Raw genomic sequence first — 19,982 nt, forward strand, 5'->3', positions numbered from 1 at the left:
ACACTGTTGCTTCATTCGGGGCTCCGTGTCAAACTTGCACTGTTTGTTAGGCCAAACTGCAGCTGTCAAAGCTTATGCACATACTCTCATCTCTGAATGACACATCTGAGCTACAGTGTCTACTGAGCCTCATGTCACGGCGAACGTAATGCTACGGCGATTAACATAATTAATGAGGAATGGCGGTGCGGCATTGGTGGATTGGTTTAAGGAGATGATGAATGGTCCTATGGCTGCACCAGTGGCTGCCAACGAGGCCTCTCATGCTGTCATCCCTCCTGCCTGAGTCCTGGCACACATCATTACTCACCAGGCCGAGGTGCCACTTTACATCGCCCTGCAGCCGCCAACATGGAAAACTTAATAACACTCCCCAGCTCTGAGGGGATCTATTGGGGCTCCGTGCCAGTGATTGTCTACTGTAGGGTGCCAGTGAAACTTAAGTGGAGGTAAGGGATGCTAGCTCAGCTCGAAATAGCTCTCGTACGGACCGTAGCGTACAAATACAGGCACGACCCTATCGCGTGACCCGTGCGCCACTTTCTTGCCTTAATTTGCTTCTCTTTCTAGTATGGTTCAACGTCGCTTTCCAAGTCCGCCCTACCTCCTGCTCCAGCATGGTGAGTTAGCATACCCACAGAACCGCTAATTAAGAGGGGATTTGGTGTAATTGTGCCTTCTGCTGCGGCCCATCCGGCACACGCAATTTAGCGGCGGGTCCGTTGCCAGCTCTGCCGCTCATGCGTGCTCTGGAGAGGCCGAGCTCATTTACTTAGAGTCTCAAAACAACTTCAGATCACTGTGCTAGCATTACGGTACTACTAGACCCTATCACATGCCAGAGCTAGTGCTAATCTCTCTAGTACACTTGACTAATCCCTAGACCACTTTTCTTAGGAGGTTTTAACACTTGGTTCAATTGCTTGGTGCAAACCCGGAGTTCGATTTCACCCCCAACCCCGGCTTTTATTTATAAAATGTTTCTGTTTGTTTATTTGTTTTTAGTGTTTAATTTATTGTGTGTTTTATTTTAGGCTTGTTTATTTTGTTTAGTTGTTTTTATTTTATTGTCTTTTTTTATTTTAATGTCTTATTTTTAGTATTGCCAAATGATTAATTTGCAATTAAGCACATTCAAAATAAAAGTTTTTGTTTGCATAATATGTGTGTGCTGTGTATATTTATTATGTACACACACATGCATTTATATATTTAAGAAAAATGTTATGTTTATATGTTAAATATATTTATATATAAAATATTAATTACAATGAATATAAATAAATACATGTAAATATTTTGAAAAGATAGCGTATGTATGTATGTGTATATAGTCAACATTTTAAGTGGATCAAAACCTTTCATCAGAGTTGTCCTAAAACCAAAACAATACCCATTCTTGTCTTAGAACAACTTTGATGAACTCTTTTGATCTACTTCAAATGTTGATTACTGTATATACGTAGTAAACATACACAGTACGCACATATAGTATGTAAAATAAAACATTTGTTTTGGATGTGATTAATCACAATTAATCGTTTGACAGCACTACTTTGTTTTTTTTTTTTTTTTTTTTTTTTTTTGTATTATTTCATTGTTTGTATTTAGTTATTTTTTTCTTTTACTTTGTTTTATTTATTTGTTTATATCATATATTATACATATATATATACATATAGTTTTTATTTTGTGTCTAGTATTGTGTTTCTAGTTATTTTTGTTTACTTAATTTTCTTTGTTTTTATTTTAGGTATTTGTTAATTTAATGTCTTTTGTTTTTATTTATTTTTTCATTTTGTATTATTTTATGTAGTTTTTCTTTTTTATTTTGTTTTACTTACATTGTTGTACTTTTATTGTTTATATTTTTTGAGCTTTTTGTTTAATTTTGTATTCACATTGTTATTTTATATTGTCTTATTGTTTCTGTTTATTTTTATTTAATTATTTTTTTCTTTTCTTTTCATGTTTATTCATGTCTTTTCTTTTAATGTTTCTTTTTTGTTTGTTTATTGTGTTTTACTTTGTTTTATATATATATATATATATATATATATATATATATATATATATATATATATATATATATATATATATTATATTGTTTTTGTTTTATTTAGTCTTATATTGTGTCTATTTATTTTTGTTTATTTAATTATTATTTATTTAATTTTGTTTTTTATTTTCATGTCTTTTAATATTTTTATTTTTTGTTTTTTTATTTATTGTGTTTCACTTAGTTTATTTGTTTTATTTTTTTCATTTTGAGTTTTTGTTTTATTTTGTGACTTCTTGTTTTTTGTTTGTTTCATTATTCGGTTAATTTTATTTTATTGTTTTTCAGTTTAAGCATTCTTTTTTATTTTGTCATATTGTTTCTATTTATTTTTGTTTATTTAATTTTATTGTCTTTGTTTTGTTTTTGTTTTGTTTATTTTCTTGTGTCTTTTAATGTTTCTATTCAGTTTTTTTTATCATTTGCGATTTACTTTTTATTTTGAGTTTTTGTTTTTTATTTTATGACTTTTTATTGCTGTTTTTTGTTTGTTTCATTTTTCAGTTATTGTATTTATTTTTAATATTTGCTTTCTAAAGACAGTTTATTCAGAGATAAGTAACTGTGATAAATGCATTACTCCATAATAATTAGTGTGTCCTCACATGCAAAGATGCAAAGTATACATCTTCAATAGCTAAGTTAAGAGAGATTGTGTTCATACTTGTAGTGTCCACTATACTGGCATTCACATGAGTTGCACTCCAGACCACCTTTTGACATGATCTGGGGTCACTTTCACATCAATGACAGAAACCAGACTCTGAAACCTTAAGTGTGAAAGCATCAATTAATGTTTCAAGTATTTCTCTCTGTGATTATTCACATTTATATCATTGCATGGAGAAAAAAAATATTAAAGACTATTTTTATCTAGAGGTCATGTTTCTTGACCTCTCTTACTGAATGGAGGGGGTGATAGGTGCTGGAATTACATTACACTACAGCATTTCTGAAGTGTGTGCTTAATGCCAGGCATCCACTGGAGCATTTGGCTCCTCTTTCACTCTAGAAGACAGATAGATCAGAGCCTAGTGGGTGATGCCTACTGGCACCCAACCCACTACCAGATTTCAAGGGCCACTTGTCAACCAGATGGAAAAATAACAATTCTCTGCTAAATAAACTTAATACATCTCCCCTGCCCCCTTATCTGTCTGGTCTCTCCCCCTCACTCTATCACTTTCTATGCACTAGTAGAGGTTGCTTTAATTTTATGAAGCTACGAGAATATTTTTTGTGTGCAAAGAAAACAAAAATAACGTTCTACGTCAGAGTGCCGTGATACTCTCGTGAACGTGGGTCGAAGACTGACACAGAAGGGATGGTACCATAAAATTACGGTTGAACCGCTAATGTCACATGGACTGTTGTAACAATGTCCCTACTACCTTTCTGTACTTTTAACGTGTCAGTTGTGTTGCTGTCTATGCAGGGTCAGAAAGCTCTCAGATTTCATCAAAAACGTCCTAATTTGTGTTCTGAAGATGAACGAAGATCTTATAGGTTTAGAACAACATGAGGGTGAGTAATTAATGACAGAATTTTCATTTTTGAGTGAACTATCCCTTTAAAGGTTTGCCCAAAATCACAATTCTGTCATCATTTAGTCAAACCTTGAGTCGTTCCAAACCTGTTGGAATTTTAGTCTATTACAAAAGGTGAATTTTGATAAATATATTGTCCATTCTTTTCTTTATAATCAAAGTGAATGTGAACAAGTTTAAATTGATAGTTCAGAGAAATTATAATTTTGTTATGATTTTCTTACCCTCATGTTCTTCCAAACCTGTATGAGTTTTTTTTTTTTTTTGTGTGTGTGTGTGTTGAACACAAAAGATATTTTAGGGTGCGTTCACACTTCAGTTGTCTTGGTTAGTTTGGTCTGGACCAAAAAAGAAAACAATATATTTGGTCCATGTTGTGTTCATATTTCATTCAAACCACACCAGAGTTCATTTGGAGGCAGACCGAGACCCGTCTTTTTAGCGGGTTCAGTCCACTTGTTTGGTGCTCACCAGGGTTTGGATGGCAGCGTTCACACTTACTCAAATGAACCGCACTAACAGAGCAATCGCACCAAATTTAGTTTTAATCAAACCAAACGTGACAAGTTTGAACACACCATTAAAAAATGTTAGTAACCAAACTCTTTGGTTACCAGCATTCTTAAAAGTATCTTATTTTGTGTTCAACAGATAAAAAGAAACTCATACAGTTTTGGAGCAACATGACAGTGAGTAAATAATGACAGAATTTTCCTTTTCTTTTTTTGGGTGAACTATTCCTTCAGCTCATTTAAAGATTTAGTCACAACAGTTAACAGACAAATGGAATGGAAGATATCTGTCAATAATTTACTCTTTTTTTCACATAAAACTGCTGTAAGCACACAGCTATTATAAGTTCTAAAGACTTATACAGGACTACTGTGTCATTTTCGAATTTTGAAGACTCCGGCCCTATTAGTTGTAATAACACGGAAAGAGCAACTGAGGTTTGGAGCCATGTCGCTTTAAAGCGAAATATTGATTCTTCTCACTTTAATCTTTTCTACATGAGTGTGATGCACAACAACACAAAGTTAAAGGGGTCATATGATGTTGCTAAAAAGAACATTGTTTTGTGTATTTGGTGTAATGCAATGCGTTTACGCAGTTTGAGATTTAAAAAACACATTATGTTCCACATACTGTACATTATTGTTTCTCCGCTCTGCCCCGCCTTTCTGAAATGCACAGATTTTTACAAAGCTCATCGATTTGAAAAGTGCAGTGTGCTCTGATTAGCCAGCTATACAATGCGTTGTGATTGGCCGAGTACCTTAAGCATGTGACGGAAATGTTACGCCCCTTACTATGTTGTGATGCCTTTCCTGGCTCGACAAGACAAAAACAATAAAACCCATTATAAATGAGACATTTGTTGGATACAGTGAGGACATAATTACTTTTTACACGTTGGGTGGCGTGAACAACAAGCACTACTCTACACTGCTCAAAACTCATGTTTGAATAGCCAGTAGCAAGTTCTTTAAATATGACAACGTACTTACAGGCTGTGAGTCAGAAGCGCCAGACTGTCCTTGCAACGTGGAAATTGCCCCAGTTTATAGTGTACTCAGCCGGCATTGTAGGCTACTCTCTCAGGTTCAGGAAACAGTCCTCTGTAAAATGCACTGCACACACTCAAATATTTGCGTTGTACTGTTCTGGAACAGTGTAAATATAAATTAACCACTGATTTCTAGTTGTGTACTCATTTGGAAGGCCAAACAAAGTACTTTCGCTTTCACAACGAAACACACAACGTCTCCACAACATAGCGGCAGAAACAACAATACTACAGAGAGAATAAAAGTTACGCCTTCTTTCTTTACTTATACATTTTGGCGGTGTTATGCAAATCTTTCCACACCGTGACATAGATTTGTGGGGGCGTGTTTGAATGAGCCGTTTTAGGAAGGCGTGGCTGAGTCTTAGCGTTTATAAAGAATATCTCTTTGGGTTTGAGACTTTAATCTTTGCAACTTTACAGATCTTTTATATGCTTGTAACACTCCAAAGACAAAGGAAAACATGAAATCACATCATATGACCCCCTTAAGATGGAAAATGAATAAAAGACGAAAATCAGATGAAAGCTGGAGGAATGGCAAGGGCCACGACAGAGTCATTAAAAGGTGCTGAAAATAGCAGCGAGCCATCATCTGTTCTCATAGCACGGGTCAGGAGCGCTGACACTTCCAAAACTCCTCCTGTCAGGGCAGGGGGCCATTTGTATTCTCTCTCATTAGGCAATTTGACTAATGACCAGGCTGGGCTTTGGAGGGGCTCGGGCAGACCTCCTCGCCCAGGCTCTGGCTTCACCAGGCAGCAGCCTCTATTGGAATGGCACAGATGGCAAACCCGCGCGACAAAATAAACGACAATATGTCTCTAAGATGTCTTCAGGCGGCGGGCACAATTTTTCTTTAAAGGCAAGAAGGTTTGTCTCTGTAAGACAGTCTGTGTGCTGAGGGAGCTGTTGGGATTTCCCTAGGGTTAAAGCGTCCCCTTCAACCCGCTGAGTCCAATCTGCAGTCCACACCCACTGGGTAACCCTCTCTTCCTATCAGCTTCTCCAGATTTCACATCCACTTGCACTATTGTCCTTTATGCATGACCTGCTGCTGCTGCAGTGACTCAGATCCAGTCTGCTGTTGCTCTCCTGTGGTTTGGCTGGATGTTGTCAGTGTGAGCTGTGGGTGTGAGGAGATTAAATGTGTGTTATGGGGTGAAAAGGTAAGGGGAAGGGAAGGTCTGAAGAGTTGTATGGAAAGAGCATCAATTACTTATATAGCTTGAATGTAGTGTAATGTTGAATGTAAAATAATGATGGGTGTAGCATGTGACAGTTAAAGTCAAAAGCTGTACAACATAAAAACAGTATATGTAGTTTATCCAGGAACATAGATCTACTACTACTAAATAATAATAATAATAATAATAATAATAATAATAATATATATATATATATATATATATATATATATACAGGGGTTGGACAATAAAACTGAAACACCTGTTTTTTTAAAAACAATTAGTACGTTGTTGAGCCCTTTTGTGCCCAATGCAGCATCATTTCATCCTGGGAATGACAAATATAAGTCCTGCACAATAGCCAGAAGGATTTTAAGCTATTCTCCTCTTGCAAAAAAAAATGGCCAGGTCACTATGTGATGCTGGCGTAGGAAAACTTTTCCTAACTCGCTCTTCCAAAACATCCCTCAATAATATTCAGATCTGGTGACTGTGCAGGCCATGGGAGATGTTCATCTTCACTTTCATGTTCATCAAACCACTCTGTCACCAGCCTTGTTGTGTGTATTGGTGCATTATCATCCTGATACAAGGCACTACTTTCAGGGTACAATGTTTGATCCATTGGGTGCACATAGTCAACCTTCACTCTCTGCTCTTACTGGTGCAGTGTGCAATCAGTGAAGATAGGCCACCAGGCTGTGCAAACATATCCATGAAACACTATATTGGCCAGTGTTTCAGTTTCATTGTCCAACCCCTGTATATATATATATATATATATATATATATATATATATATATACGTAACTCGTTTTTTAACAATTTTCAAAAATCATGTTTTTTCATGTGCATTCCAGTTTATCTCAACTGCAGTTGGGTTGTTTTGATTAAGCAAAAATAACTAACAAAAAAAAAATACAGGTAACTAACAAAATAAAACAATAAAATCATGGTAACATAATGAAAACATGATTTTTGAAAATGTAAAAAAAAATTGTTATCTGTTTTTGCAAATAAACTTTGTAATAAACAAATTATGTAATAAAATGTGCATTATCTTTATCTTTATTTATTTATTTATATTTATTTAATCTACTATTACTACTACTAGTGCTAATTAAGTAAATAAATAAATAAATGTGATTAGAAATTAACATTTTATATTTTTTTAAAATTCTAAAATTATTTTATATATTTTTTTATAATGTAAAAAAGTGTATTTATTTATTTATTTATTTATTTATCGCTACTACTACTAAATAAATAAATAAATAAATATTTTTTTGTTAATGAATGAACATTTTATGTGCAAAAAATCCAAAATTGTTTTATAATTATTATATTTTTTAATAATTTAAAAAATGTGTATTATCTATATATTTATTTATTTAATCTACTACTGGGAATGCTAAATAATAATAAAATAAATAAATAAATAAATGCTTTTTTGTTTAGGAATGAACTTGCTATATTTAAAAATTTTAAATTATTTTATTATTATTGTAGTTTTTATGATGTAATAAAATGTGTATTATCTGTTTTATTATATGTTTGTTTGTTTGTTTATTTATTTATTTAATCTACTACTAAATAAATAAATAAATACTTTTTTGTTTAGGAATGAATATTTTATATTTAAAAAAATATTGTTTTTTTTTGTTGTTTGTTTGTTTGTTTTTTTTTAAATATAATAAAATCTTTCATCTTTATTTATTTATTTGTTTAAAATATAAATCTTTTTTTAGCTCCATATCTTTGTTGGGAATGTTATATTTTATTTTATTTATTTAAGCATTTACTACTTTTCAACAGTTTGGGGGACTTTAAAGTATTTTGAAGTTCTCTCATGCCTATCAAGGCTGCATTTATTTGATCAAAAATATATAAAAAATATATTTAAAAAACAGTAATATTGTGAAATATTATGATGATTTAAAATGACTGTTTTCTGTTAAAATTTAATGTAATGTAATGTATTTCTTTGATGGCAAAGCTGATTTTTCAACAGCCATCAGTCTTTGGTGTCACGTGATCTTTCAGAAATATGTTGAATTGGTTCTTAAAAAAACTTTTATTATTATTATTATTATTGTTGTTGTTGTTGTTGTTGAAAACAGTTGTCCTGCTTAATATTTATATGGTGCATTTTAGGGTTACTGTAAGTTTGAGTCTTTTCCTCTCCCCATCAAACTTCATATTTTGCCATATTATGGCATATTAAAATCCAAAGAACAAATTACATGAAATATGAGCTTGCTTGCTACTTTGAACTGTTACAAAGTGTCTCTTTTAGTCTGGGTAGCCTAAGGAATTATTTCAAATTCTCTGAATTTCTCTTTCTCATCATTTTTTTTACACCTCCTCCTCTGGGGAAGAAATTATTTTTTGTTTCATGAACTGTGCTGTACTGGCTGACCGAGTCCTCCATCTGTCAGTCTTTTAGCATTAGCCTACGTATGAATCTGATGTGTGTGCGCGACGGTGTGGCGAGCGTGGCTGGCGGAAGTCCTGTGTGACAGTGCATCCAACAATGGAAGTGTGAAGGATTAGAGCTCATAGCAGCATGTAAGGGAAGTCTTCTCTGCCTGCAGCAACCATCCGTCAGGGCTCGGGGGCTGTAGGGATGACAATGCCGGAATTTTTCAAAACACCTGACACAGCTATTAATAAGGCAATGATCCTCATAGCCACACTCATACTCACTTCAGCACACCCTCATCATTCACTCACTCTAACCGATCCCAGTGCTGAACTCGCCGCTCTAATCAGCAATTAATGTCATGATAGTGCCCGTGTACCAGGTCTAACCGCGTGTCAAATATTGGCAGACTGAAAGTCCCTATTGTAGTATTTGTTTTGAATAAACAGATATCATGCAGCATTGAACTGCAAATCTGTGTCCATCAACCCTATAAAGATCAATGAGCTCTTTTGTACCTACAAGATGTTTTGATCACAGCCAGATTCTGTAGCTCAACCTCAACTGGTCACAGACACTAAGACTGACCTGATTACTCACTAAAAACTCCCACAGATCATGTTTTCATGCCGTTTTAAGTCTTATTTTGACGTAACAAAGTGGTTACATTTAAGTATATAAACTGTTTACTTACTTTTTTTAATTAATCTTAATCTTAAATTAATCTGATGTCATTAGCAGGCGACACAATGACAAGGGATGGGTCACTAGGTAAAATTGCTTATTTTTCCAGATTTTAACATTCTTGGAAACATTTGGGATAAAGTGCATAAGTCTGCAAAATATATAACACCGTTCTACACTGTAAAAAACAATTTGTTGAGTCAACTTAAAATAATTTTTTACCCAGCTGCCTTAAAATGTGAAGTCAACTCAAAAAAAAGTTTATTCAACTTGAAATGTTAAGTTATACTAAGCGACAAATTAGATATTTGAGTTGATTCAACTTAAAATTTTCAGGCAGCTGGGTTACTTACCCAGCTTTTAAGTTTAACAAATAGAAATATCTAAGTTGTTACTTACTACAACTTAACATTTCAAGTTGACTGAACTTATTTGAGTTGATTGAACTTAAAAATTTAAGGCAGCAGGGTAACAAATTATTTTAAGCTGACTCAACAAATTGTGTTTTTTGTTTTTTACAGTGGAGTGGTTTTTGTTATCTTGCATTGGAACCACTAAGACCCATCATCTTTAGTGTTCTACTGAAGAAAGCGAGTCACCTACATCTTAGGTGGCCTGAGGATGAGTAAATTAACAGCAAATTTTAATATTTGGGTAAACTATTCCTTTAACAACAAAAGATATGGGAAGAATTTTTTTTTCTTCCATTTGATAAGATAATAAGCCCAGGTCTGATTCTGTACATGCTAAATATGCACTATAACATGATTGTTTGTGTTTTATTATTTGAAATTAGCATTGCTTTTTTGCTGTCCATGTCCTGCAAACATTTTTGGTCACGGACCACCGGTTCAAGCCCCAACCACTGTTTTAAATGCTTTACAGCTACATGGAGCACAAAGACCCAGTGTTATATATGATCTCACCCAACAATTTGCATTTACTTCAAATATATACAGTTGAAGTCAAAAGTTTACATACTGCAAAATGTTAATTATTTTACCAAAATAAGAGGAATCATACAAAATGCATGTTTTTTTAGTACTGACCTGAATAAGACATTTCACATAAAAGACATTTACATATAGTCCACAAGAGAAAATAATAGATGAATTTATAAAAGTGACCTGTTCAAAAGTTTACATACACTTGATTCTTAATACTGTGTTGTTACCTGAATGATCCACAGTTTAGTGATAGTTGTTCATGAGTCCTTTTTTGTTCAACTGCCTGCTGTTCTTCAGAAAAAATCATTCAGGTCCCACAGATTCTTTGGTTTTTCAGTATTTTTATGTATTTGAACCCTTTCCAACAATGATTGTATGGTTTTAAGATCCATCTTTTCACACTGAGGACAACTGAGGGACTCATATGCAACTCTTACAGAAGGCTCAAACACTCACTGATGCTCCAGAAGGAAAATCAATGCATTAGGAGCCAGAGCCAGGATTTTTCTGAAGAACAGCGGGCAGTTTAACTTTTCAGGACAAACAAGAAACTAATGAACAACTATTACAACATTTTAAGAATCAAGTGTATGTCAACTCCTGAACGGGGTCATTTTTATAAATTCAACTATTATTTTCTTTTATGGACTATATGTAAATGTCTTTTGTGTGAAATATCTTATTCAGGTCAGTACTAAATTAAAAAATAACATGCATTTTGTATGATTCCTCTTTTTTTTGGTAAAATAATTAACATTTTGCAGATTCTGCAAGGTGTATGTAAACTTTTAACTTCAACTATATGTATGTATTTCCTGAACACTGGCATTTTGGTGCATTTGTACCTACAGACCATTTCAAGCTGCTTCCATGATCTCAGTTATGCTCTTCCAGAGGAGTGTATATATCAGGCTGCCTGTGGTCTAACCTATTTGAGCTGAATCTGCCAGGCGCCATACTTTACCTTTACGACTTCAGTCCAGGCAACAGCAGTCTGGACAAACATTACCTTAACACTCCTCCCCAACCTGACCCCAAATTCACATCTATTTTTCTTTCCTCACAATCGCCCCCAAATCTTCCTATCAGGCCGTAAGTGTGTGCAAAAAGCGTGTGCATGTACGTGTGTGTTAGTGTGGGACGCCCAGTATGAATGGCGGGTGAATACTAAGCGCAGTCTGATTGAAAAGGCAATGCTTGAACAATAAAAGGCAACGCTCCGGCCTTCAAGTCGCACCTTCATCCATTTGACGCGTGCCGATTCATCAGCCTTGCTCTCTTACCTCACGCTGTTGTTCAGCGATGCTTTAGCACATGTTTATTCACTTGTTTTTATGGACCGAAACAAGTCGTTATCATCCCCTTTTCAATTACCCGAGCCCTGCTGGTGAAATGACCTCTTGAAGCTCTTTGTTGTTCAATAGTCCATTCTAGAGCCGAGTGATACATTCCCCGAGGCCTGTCTAATGGCCGTAAAGGTAGTATCCAAAATGGTGTTAAAAAAAATATTCATAGGGAAGCCTAAAGAAGCTGTGTGAGTAGATCGTTAACGGCTGTGGTGAAGTGGTTTAACCTTGTATATCAGTCTTGGTTTTTAGAGCTTGAATGATAAGTTAGCTTTAAGGTAGGAAATATACATAAAAAAAGTACCATAGTACAACCATGGGTTTTTTGGGGGGCATGATAATATGTTAATACAATGTTTTCATTTTGTTTTGTAAGTACTCATACCCCTTCGTTTTTCACATTTTGTTACATTGCTGCCTTATGTTAAACTGCTTTAAGCCACACTCCGTACACCATAATGACAAAGGTAAAAACAGAATTGTCACAACTTCATAATTTTTTTAAATATAAAAAAAAAAAACTGAAACTAGAACACTGCATAAGTAACTCAGTACTTAGCTGAAGCATCTTTACAGCCTCAAGTTATTTTGGTTATGATGCAACAAGCTTTGCACATCAGCATTTGGAAATCATCTGTCATTCTTCCCCTCACCTCTTTACCTCTCAAGCTCTGTCAGGTTGGATGGGGCAGACGCACATTTTCAGGTTTCTCCAGAAATATTTGATTGTGTTCAAGCCCAGGCTGTGGCTGGACCACTCAAGGACATTCACAGAGTTGTCTAAGCCACTCTTGCTTTGTGGTTAGGGTCATTGTCCTGTTGGAAGGTGAACCTTTTGCCCAGTCTGAGGTTCTGAATGCTCTGGACTGGGTTTTCAATAAGGCTATCTCAATATTTTGGTGCAGTGAGCTTTTCTTATACTCTGACGAGTCCTTCAGTTCCTGTCGCTGAAAAACAGCGCCCCAGCATGAGGCTGCTACTACCACACTTAACTTTTGGGATAGTACTGTGGGGGTGATGAGTAGTGCCTGGTTTCCTCCATACATGATATTTGGATCTGAGGTTCAACAGACCAGAGAATCTTGTTTCTCACAGTCTAACGGTCCTTCAGGTGCTTTGTTCCAGATTCCAAGTGTGTTTTCATGTGTCTTCACCGAGGTAGAGGATTGAGTCTTGCCACACCGCCATAAAGCCCAGATCGGTGGAGTGTTGCAGTGATCTTTCTCCTATCTCCACATATGACCATGGAGCTCAACTAGAGTGACCATCAGGTTCTAGGTCACCAGTCTAAAGGAAGAGTCATGGTTGATTCAAACTTCTTCCATTAAGGGTAACAGAGGCTACATGCCTCTGTGAACCTACAATGCAGCAAAATGTATTTTTTTTTTTTTTTACCTCTTCCTTAGATTTGTGGCTTGATTCAATCCAGTTTCTGAGGTCTACAGGCAGCTTTTTTACCTCAGAGCTTGGTTTTTGCTCTGATATGAATTTTTGCCTGTTAGACATTTTAAATTAAAGGAGAAGTTCACTTCCAGAACAAAAAATTACAGATAATTTACTCAAAATGCAGCTTCAAATGGCTCTAAATTATCCCAGCTGAGGAAGAAGGGTCTTATCTAATGAAACAATTGTATATTTTAAAAACATGTACAATTTATATATTTTTTAACCACAAATGCTTCTCTTGTCTAGCTCTGCGATGCCCATGCAAACTCTGTGTAATCCGGGTCAATACTTCACAATCGTCCTACATTGCTCTTTTACCGTTTTTGTAAAGGACGTTTGACCTTCTTTGAACGTTCAATTTGTAAACACTGGGTCGGTATTTCTGCAGCGATGTAGGATGATTTTGAAGTTGGAAGAGAAAATAAGATGAAATTCTTATTTTTGAGAAAATAAGAATACCCTAACTGTATTGACCTGGATTACACAGAGTACGGATGCGCATCACAGAGCTGGATAAGACAAGCATTTGAGTTTAAGAAGTAAATAAATTGTAGATTTTTTAAAGAAAATAACCAATCATTTCGTTAGATAAGACCCTTCTTCCTTGTCTGGGATCATCTAGAGCCCTTTGAAGCTGCATTTAAACTGCATTTTACTTCAAAGTTCAAACTTACGGGCACCATAGAAGTCCACTATATGGAGAACATCCCTGAAATGTTACAAACATAATTTCTTTACAACTGAAGAAAGAAAGACATGAACATCTTTGATGACAAGGAAGTGAGTATAATATAATTATCTGTAAATTTTTGTTCTAGAAGTGAACTTCTCCTTTAATATGTGTGTGCCTTTTCAAATCATACTCATTCAATTGAATTTTCCACAGGTTGTGGCAAAGTGTAGTAACATCTACAAGCAATATGAATGCTTCAGCTCAAATATGAAGTTTCAGCTCAAAATACCCCACAGATAATTTATTATATAATTTTGAAAATGCCCATTTTCAGTGGAAGCAGAAACGTGCTGTTTCTGTGCATGACTCTTTAAAGGTGTCATTGGATGCTAAGATGTAAGTTAGACAAGAATTGAGCGACTGAGGTGTTGTGTTGCTGGATGTAATAATAAACGTAGTGGTCGTCATTTACTCCCGACATCTGAGCTGCTGAAGATGCAGTGAATTACGTGAATGCGCCTCCTGATCTACATAAATGCGTCTATGTTTGCGCAAATCATTCATGATCCAGCTTCACTTACAGCAGAAGTGAGTATAAGGGTTTTTTTATGAATCTTTGCGATCGCCTTTCCTAATAATGTGCTAGTTAACAAGTTTAGCAGCTAAATGCGGCTAAAGTAAACAGACTCATCACATCACAGAGAGAAGAGAGGGGCGGGGCGAGCAGAACTCATTTGCATTTAAAGCAGCCTCGACCAGAATGAAATGATTTTTGCAGAGTTGATTTTGGCAAGGTAAAAAGAGTGTTGTTTTACACTACCATTGAGAATTTTTAACCAAAGTATATTATAGACTTTTCATTAAGACCCTAAAGAATCATATCAGCTTGTGAAAAATGGGCATCCGATGACCCCTTTAAATGCAAATGAGTTGCTGCTCCCCGCCCCCTTTTCCAGAATATAGCTGTGCCTTTACAGCTCGTACCTCAGATACTCTGCCAAAAAACATCTGTTTGGTACACCAGTGTCACTTGCAAAAACAAAATGTCGGCACCATGGGTGTAAACATACTGATTAAGGGGCAGTAATATTATAATAAGATCCCCTTACTACATCACTAGTGGTGTGAAATTTGAGCGGCTCGTTTTTTCACATGCTTGCAGAGAAAGGCATTCACATTTTCTGGGTTGGTAGATGCACCCAAGATTCGATTATAGCACTTAAATACGGAAAAAGTCAGATTTTCATGTTAAAGTTTAAAAGTTTTAAAGTTATTGTATGACAGCTTTTTACTGTCTTTTTGAATAAATTATTACAAAAAAAGCATTACAGCACTGACCCAAATACTTTTGGAAGTCATGCAGTACCAATTTCTATAAGAGAGGAGGTCCTTGCCAGGACGTGCTGAGCTCATGACTGGATGACAGTGTCATCATTTATAACATGTTCACCCTTTTTCCCCCAAGACATCTTGTATGTTCATATATTCACTAAGTATTCTGGACACTCAGTGGAAGAGTTGAGGACAAAGAAGTATTCAGCTTTTGCCAAGATAATGAAACCGTATGACAGTTTAAGATATTCTTTCCTCCTTCAGCAGCGGACGTTACACCGTCGACCTCTAGGTAACTTATGAGAAGAGCTCCTCCGGTTTCCCATGCGCGGTTGCTAATGTATAGCGCTGCTGTTGGATGCCATACTCAACATGTTTTCCATGAGCAAAGTTAGGCACTTTGTGATTTTTTTTTTTTTGGGGGGGGGGGATGGACATTTTTCTTCAGTTCAGTCAATGGGAGCTATTGTGCGCTCGTGTCACCCTGTGTTAATTTGGGCTCTAATGTATTTGATAAACAAAGGGGCGCTCTTTAGCCTGACAGTCGTGACACCCTGATTCTTGCGTGGGCGCCGTGTGGCGCAGGGTTACGCCGTTAATAACCCACTGGCAGCCATCAAAGGCGCTTTAACCATGATCATTATGATAAAGGGCATACACTTAATTACAGGCCTGCTTAATTATAGCTCTGTTGAAGCTCGTTTGTTTGGTAGAATGCTAATTATACCACCGCACTCTTGGCAAGTCCTCTTTCAATCCACCTCTCTCTTTCTTTCTCGCTCTCGCTTTCTCTCGGAGAGCCGAACACTCTGGCTCATTTTCATGCAAATTGATATCCGGCGAATGTTTTGTCTCTCTCTTTCCCCTTTTTCTTTCGACGTGTGCGAGTGGGGCTTTGTTTTTGGAGTCGAACGTCTCCCTGACAAGACAGGATCAGGAATAATCAAGAGTAATTAACAGGGAAAGAGGGAGGAGAGCGAGCGGGGGGGCCCTCAAATACAGTGGAGGATAAAAAAGGCTTTCATCCTGCTTTGTCTGAGCCAGTTTCCGAGGGGATTCGGCAACTTTCAGTGTTCTGCTATTTTCGACCATTAGATTAAGTCAAATGCATTTTCACAACGTTGAGAACAGTGCTCGATATTGAAGATGTTTGTTTGGAATTAATATTTTCATATTTGTTTTTACATCGTATTTTATTTCACTGATCTCTGATCTCTGGAATTGTCACATATTCTTGTATAATGACTGTGTGTTTAAAATGTTCCTGGCTACCAGTTTCCTGTACTAGTTTCATGTCTGTCTTATGATTTCACACTTTTTCTTCTCTAATAAAAAACACGGTTAAAATGTTTCATGTCTATTTATTTACATTTTGATAAATTGGAGGTCTTTTTTTCAGGATCTGGCTTAACATTCTGATCACCCTGTTGAGGTTGTTTTTCAGTAATAATCACCTCATTATCAATTATATATATATATATATATATATATATATATATATATATATTTTTTTTTTTTTTCTCTCTCTCTTTCCAGCTATGGATGATATACCCTTCATGATCTCCAAAAAATCTACCTCCACAACCAGAGAAGAAGTAAGTGCTTATTTAAAATTAAAAAAATACATAAATTAATAATAATAATAATAATTATTATTATTATTATTTTTTTTTTTTTTTTAATTTAATAATGAATTAACCTATTACCTTTTAGGTTCTATTAGTTAATTAATTTAAATTTAATTCTGCAATATTATTAATAGATAAAATGCTTAATTTTAATAATGTATTAGTAAATGTTGAAATGAACATAAACCAAGAATAATAAATCCTTATTTAGTATTTTTCATTGTTAGTTCAATAACTAATATAACTTATGTTAACAAATGGAACCTTACTGTACAGTCTTGCCAATAATATACAATTATTTAATTTTAATAAATTATACATTTTATAATAATACTAATAATAATAATAATTAATATTCAATTAACCCTTTACCTTTTGGTTCTATTAGTTAATGTTGCATTAACTATGCATTAGCTAACATTAACAATACATTTGTTACAGAATGTATTAATATTTGTTAACATTAGTTAATAAAAAATATTAAATATATAATATAAGTGTTCATTGTTAGTTTGTGTTACCTCAGTTGCTTATTTATTATTTTTCATTGTTATTTCATTAACATAATATAACTCATGTTAACAAATGGAACATTTTTGTTCGATGTTACTAATAATATAAAATTATTTATTATTAATAAAGTATTTAACTATGCATTAGCTAACATTAACAATGCATTTGTTAAAGAATGCATTAATATTTGTTAACATTCGTTAATGAAAAATATACTGTATAATATATAATACATAACTGCTATATAGTATATAACTATAATAAAAATATAGGTAACACTTTACAATAAGGTTCATTAGTTAACATTAGTTAACTACTTTAGTTAACATGAACTGAGAATGAGCAATACTTCTACAGCATTTATTAATCTTAGTTTATATTAATTTCAACATTTGTTAATTATTAAAATCACAAGTTGTGTTAATATTAGTTAATGCACTGTGAACTAACATAAGCAAACAATGAGCAACTGCAATTTTATGAACTAATGTTAACAAAGATGAATAAATAGTGTAATAAATGTATTGTTCATTCATGTTAGTTAATACATTAATTAATGTTAACAAATGACACCTTACTGCAAAGTGTTCAAAAAACATAATTCATTGTTAGTTTGTGTTACCTCAGGTACATTCAATAATAATAATGTTTACTTTTGAAATGAAAAATTAAATAAATGTTGAAATGAATATAAGCCAAGACTAATAAATGCTTATTTAGTAATTTTCATTTTTAGTTCATTAACTAATATGTCAACAAATGGAACCTTATTGTACAGTAATGACAAGTTTTCCTAAACATTTCCCCAGTCTTTCATTGGTTGGACAGACAGATAGTTCAGATAGATCTGTCACTATGCAACTTGATCCAACCAAATTTGCTAGACCCCCTCATCCCACCCAGATGTTGAGCTGTGATGTGGAGTCAGTGCTGCACAAGCCTTCAGCACTACTGTAATGGATCTGCAGCTGATGAATGCATGCAGCCAGGCAGAGCTGGCTCATGGAGGGCCATTTGGCCCCTGTCACAAGAGCTCTGTTCTTATTGTCAGAGAGAGAATGAGAGCGAGAGAGAGGATTAAAGATCTTAAGCATGCTTACTTAACCATGGGCACCACCATAATGTTTCCTCTGTCTGTTTTCATATGTCTTTTTTTTTTCTTTCTTTCCAGATAGAGCCACTCCATTTCTTGAACATTACCATCAAATCACCACAAGAGATTGAAGATGAAGTAAGTTCAAACATGCTCAGGTAGACTAAGGTGCTCAGGTTCGTCCTACGAGTGTGTATTAAATACATATTAACACACATTATTTTGTATTGTTTCACAATATATATATATATATATATATATATATATATATTTTTTTAACAAAAAAGGTTTAGAAGGTTAGAAAAAAGGTTTAGTGTACATTTAGCTTGTAAGGGTTTTATTATTATTATTATTATTTTAAAATGTATATATTTATTTTTAAATAATAATACTTTTTATATATATATTTTTTTTTAATAATATATATGTATATATATATATATATATTATTTTATTTTTTATTTTTTTGCTCGCATTATTCATTATTTGTGTGTGTAATTTTTAGTTTTATACAGTTATCTTTTAAGCTTTTCTATATGTGGCCTCAGATGTTCAATATGCCAATATGATTAAATAATAAAAAAAAAATTGTTTTTATTTTTTATTATTTATATTAAATATATATAAAATATGATACATTTTTACCAATATGCCAATATGATTATTATTTAAATTTTAACAAATAATAATAATAATAATAATAATAATAATAATTTACAAAATCTGTTTTGATCCACAATAATAAAAATTATTATCTTTATTATTATTATTTTTATTAATAATAATAATAATAATAATAATAATAATAATAACATAATTGTTATTTCTCACACTAATTTGCTTTCATTTTTTTAATTAGCATTTAAACATAATTAATAATTTTGTTAATTTTACTGTTGATTTTCCCTTCAGTATGTGGTGTAAAACTGAAAAATAATTTTGTTGGCAGCAGGCAGCTATTATGTATTATAATTTATATATATATATATATATATATATATATATATATATATATATATATATATATATATATTTTATTCATATTTTTTTTTTAAATGATATAATAATTATTTCTCACTCTCATTCCCTCTCATCATCATCATCATCATTATTATTGTTGTTGTTGTTATTTAAACACACACATACACACATATAATATATTATTATTATTATTATTATTATTATTTACAAAATATATATTTATTTTTAAATAATCATATTAACCATTATTATCGTTGTTGTTTTTACCCATTTGCTTTCATTATTTATATTATTTAATAATTATAATTATAATAATAATAATTATAATTATTATTATTATTATTATTATTATTATTATTATTTACAAAATAAATATTTATTTTTAAATAATAATATTAATAATTATTATAATCTTAATTTTTTTTATTATTTTATTATTAATAATATAGTTAATATTTCTCACTCTCATTTGCTTTCATTATTTATATTATTATTTAAACACGTAATTTAGAATTTGGTCAGTGTTCCTGTTGATTTTCTCTTCAGTATGTGGTGAA

General features: G+C 33.4%; 1 protein-coding gene across 1 annotated transcript in view; it reads left to right on the forward strand.

The window, feature by feature from the left end:
* Window positions 1–19,982, forward strand: part of mvb12bb (multivesicular body subunit 12Bb) — a 70,150-nt gene that overhangs the window by 44,257 nt on the left and 5,911 nt on the right. Inside the window, exons 8-9 of the mRNA XM_051118005.1 lie at window positions 16,747–16,805; window positions 18,523–18,582. Coding sequence (XP_050973962.1) covers window positions 16,747–16,805; window positions 18,523–18,582 — 119 coding nt within the window. The remainder of the gene's footprint in view (window positions 1–16,746; window positions 16,806–18,522; window positions 18,583–19,982) is intronic.

The sequence above is a fragment of the Labeo rohita genome, chromosome 8 (assembly GCF_022985175.1).
Source record: "Labeo rohita strain BAU-BD-2019 chromosome 8, IGBB_LRoh.1.0, whole genome shotgun sequence".
Lineage (NCBI taxonomy): Eukaryota > Metazoa > Chordata > Actinopteri > Cypriniformes > Cyprinidae > Labeo > Labeo rohita.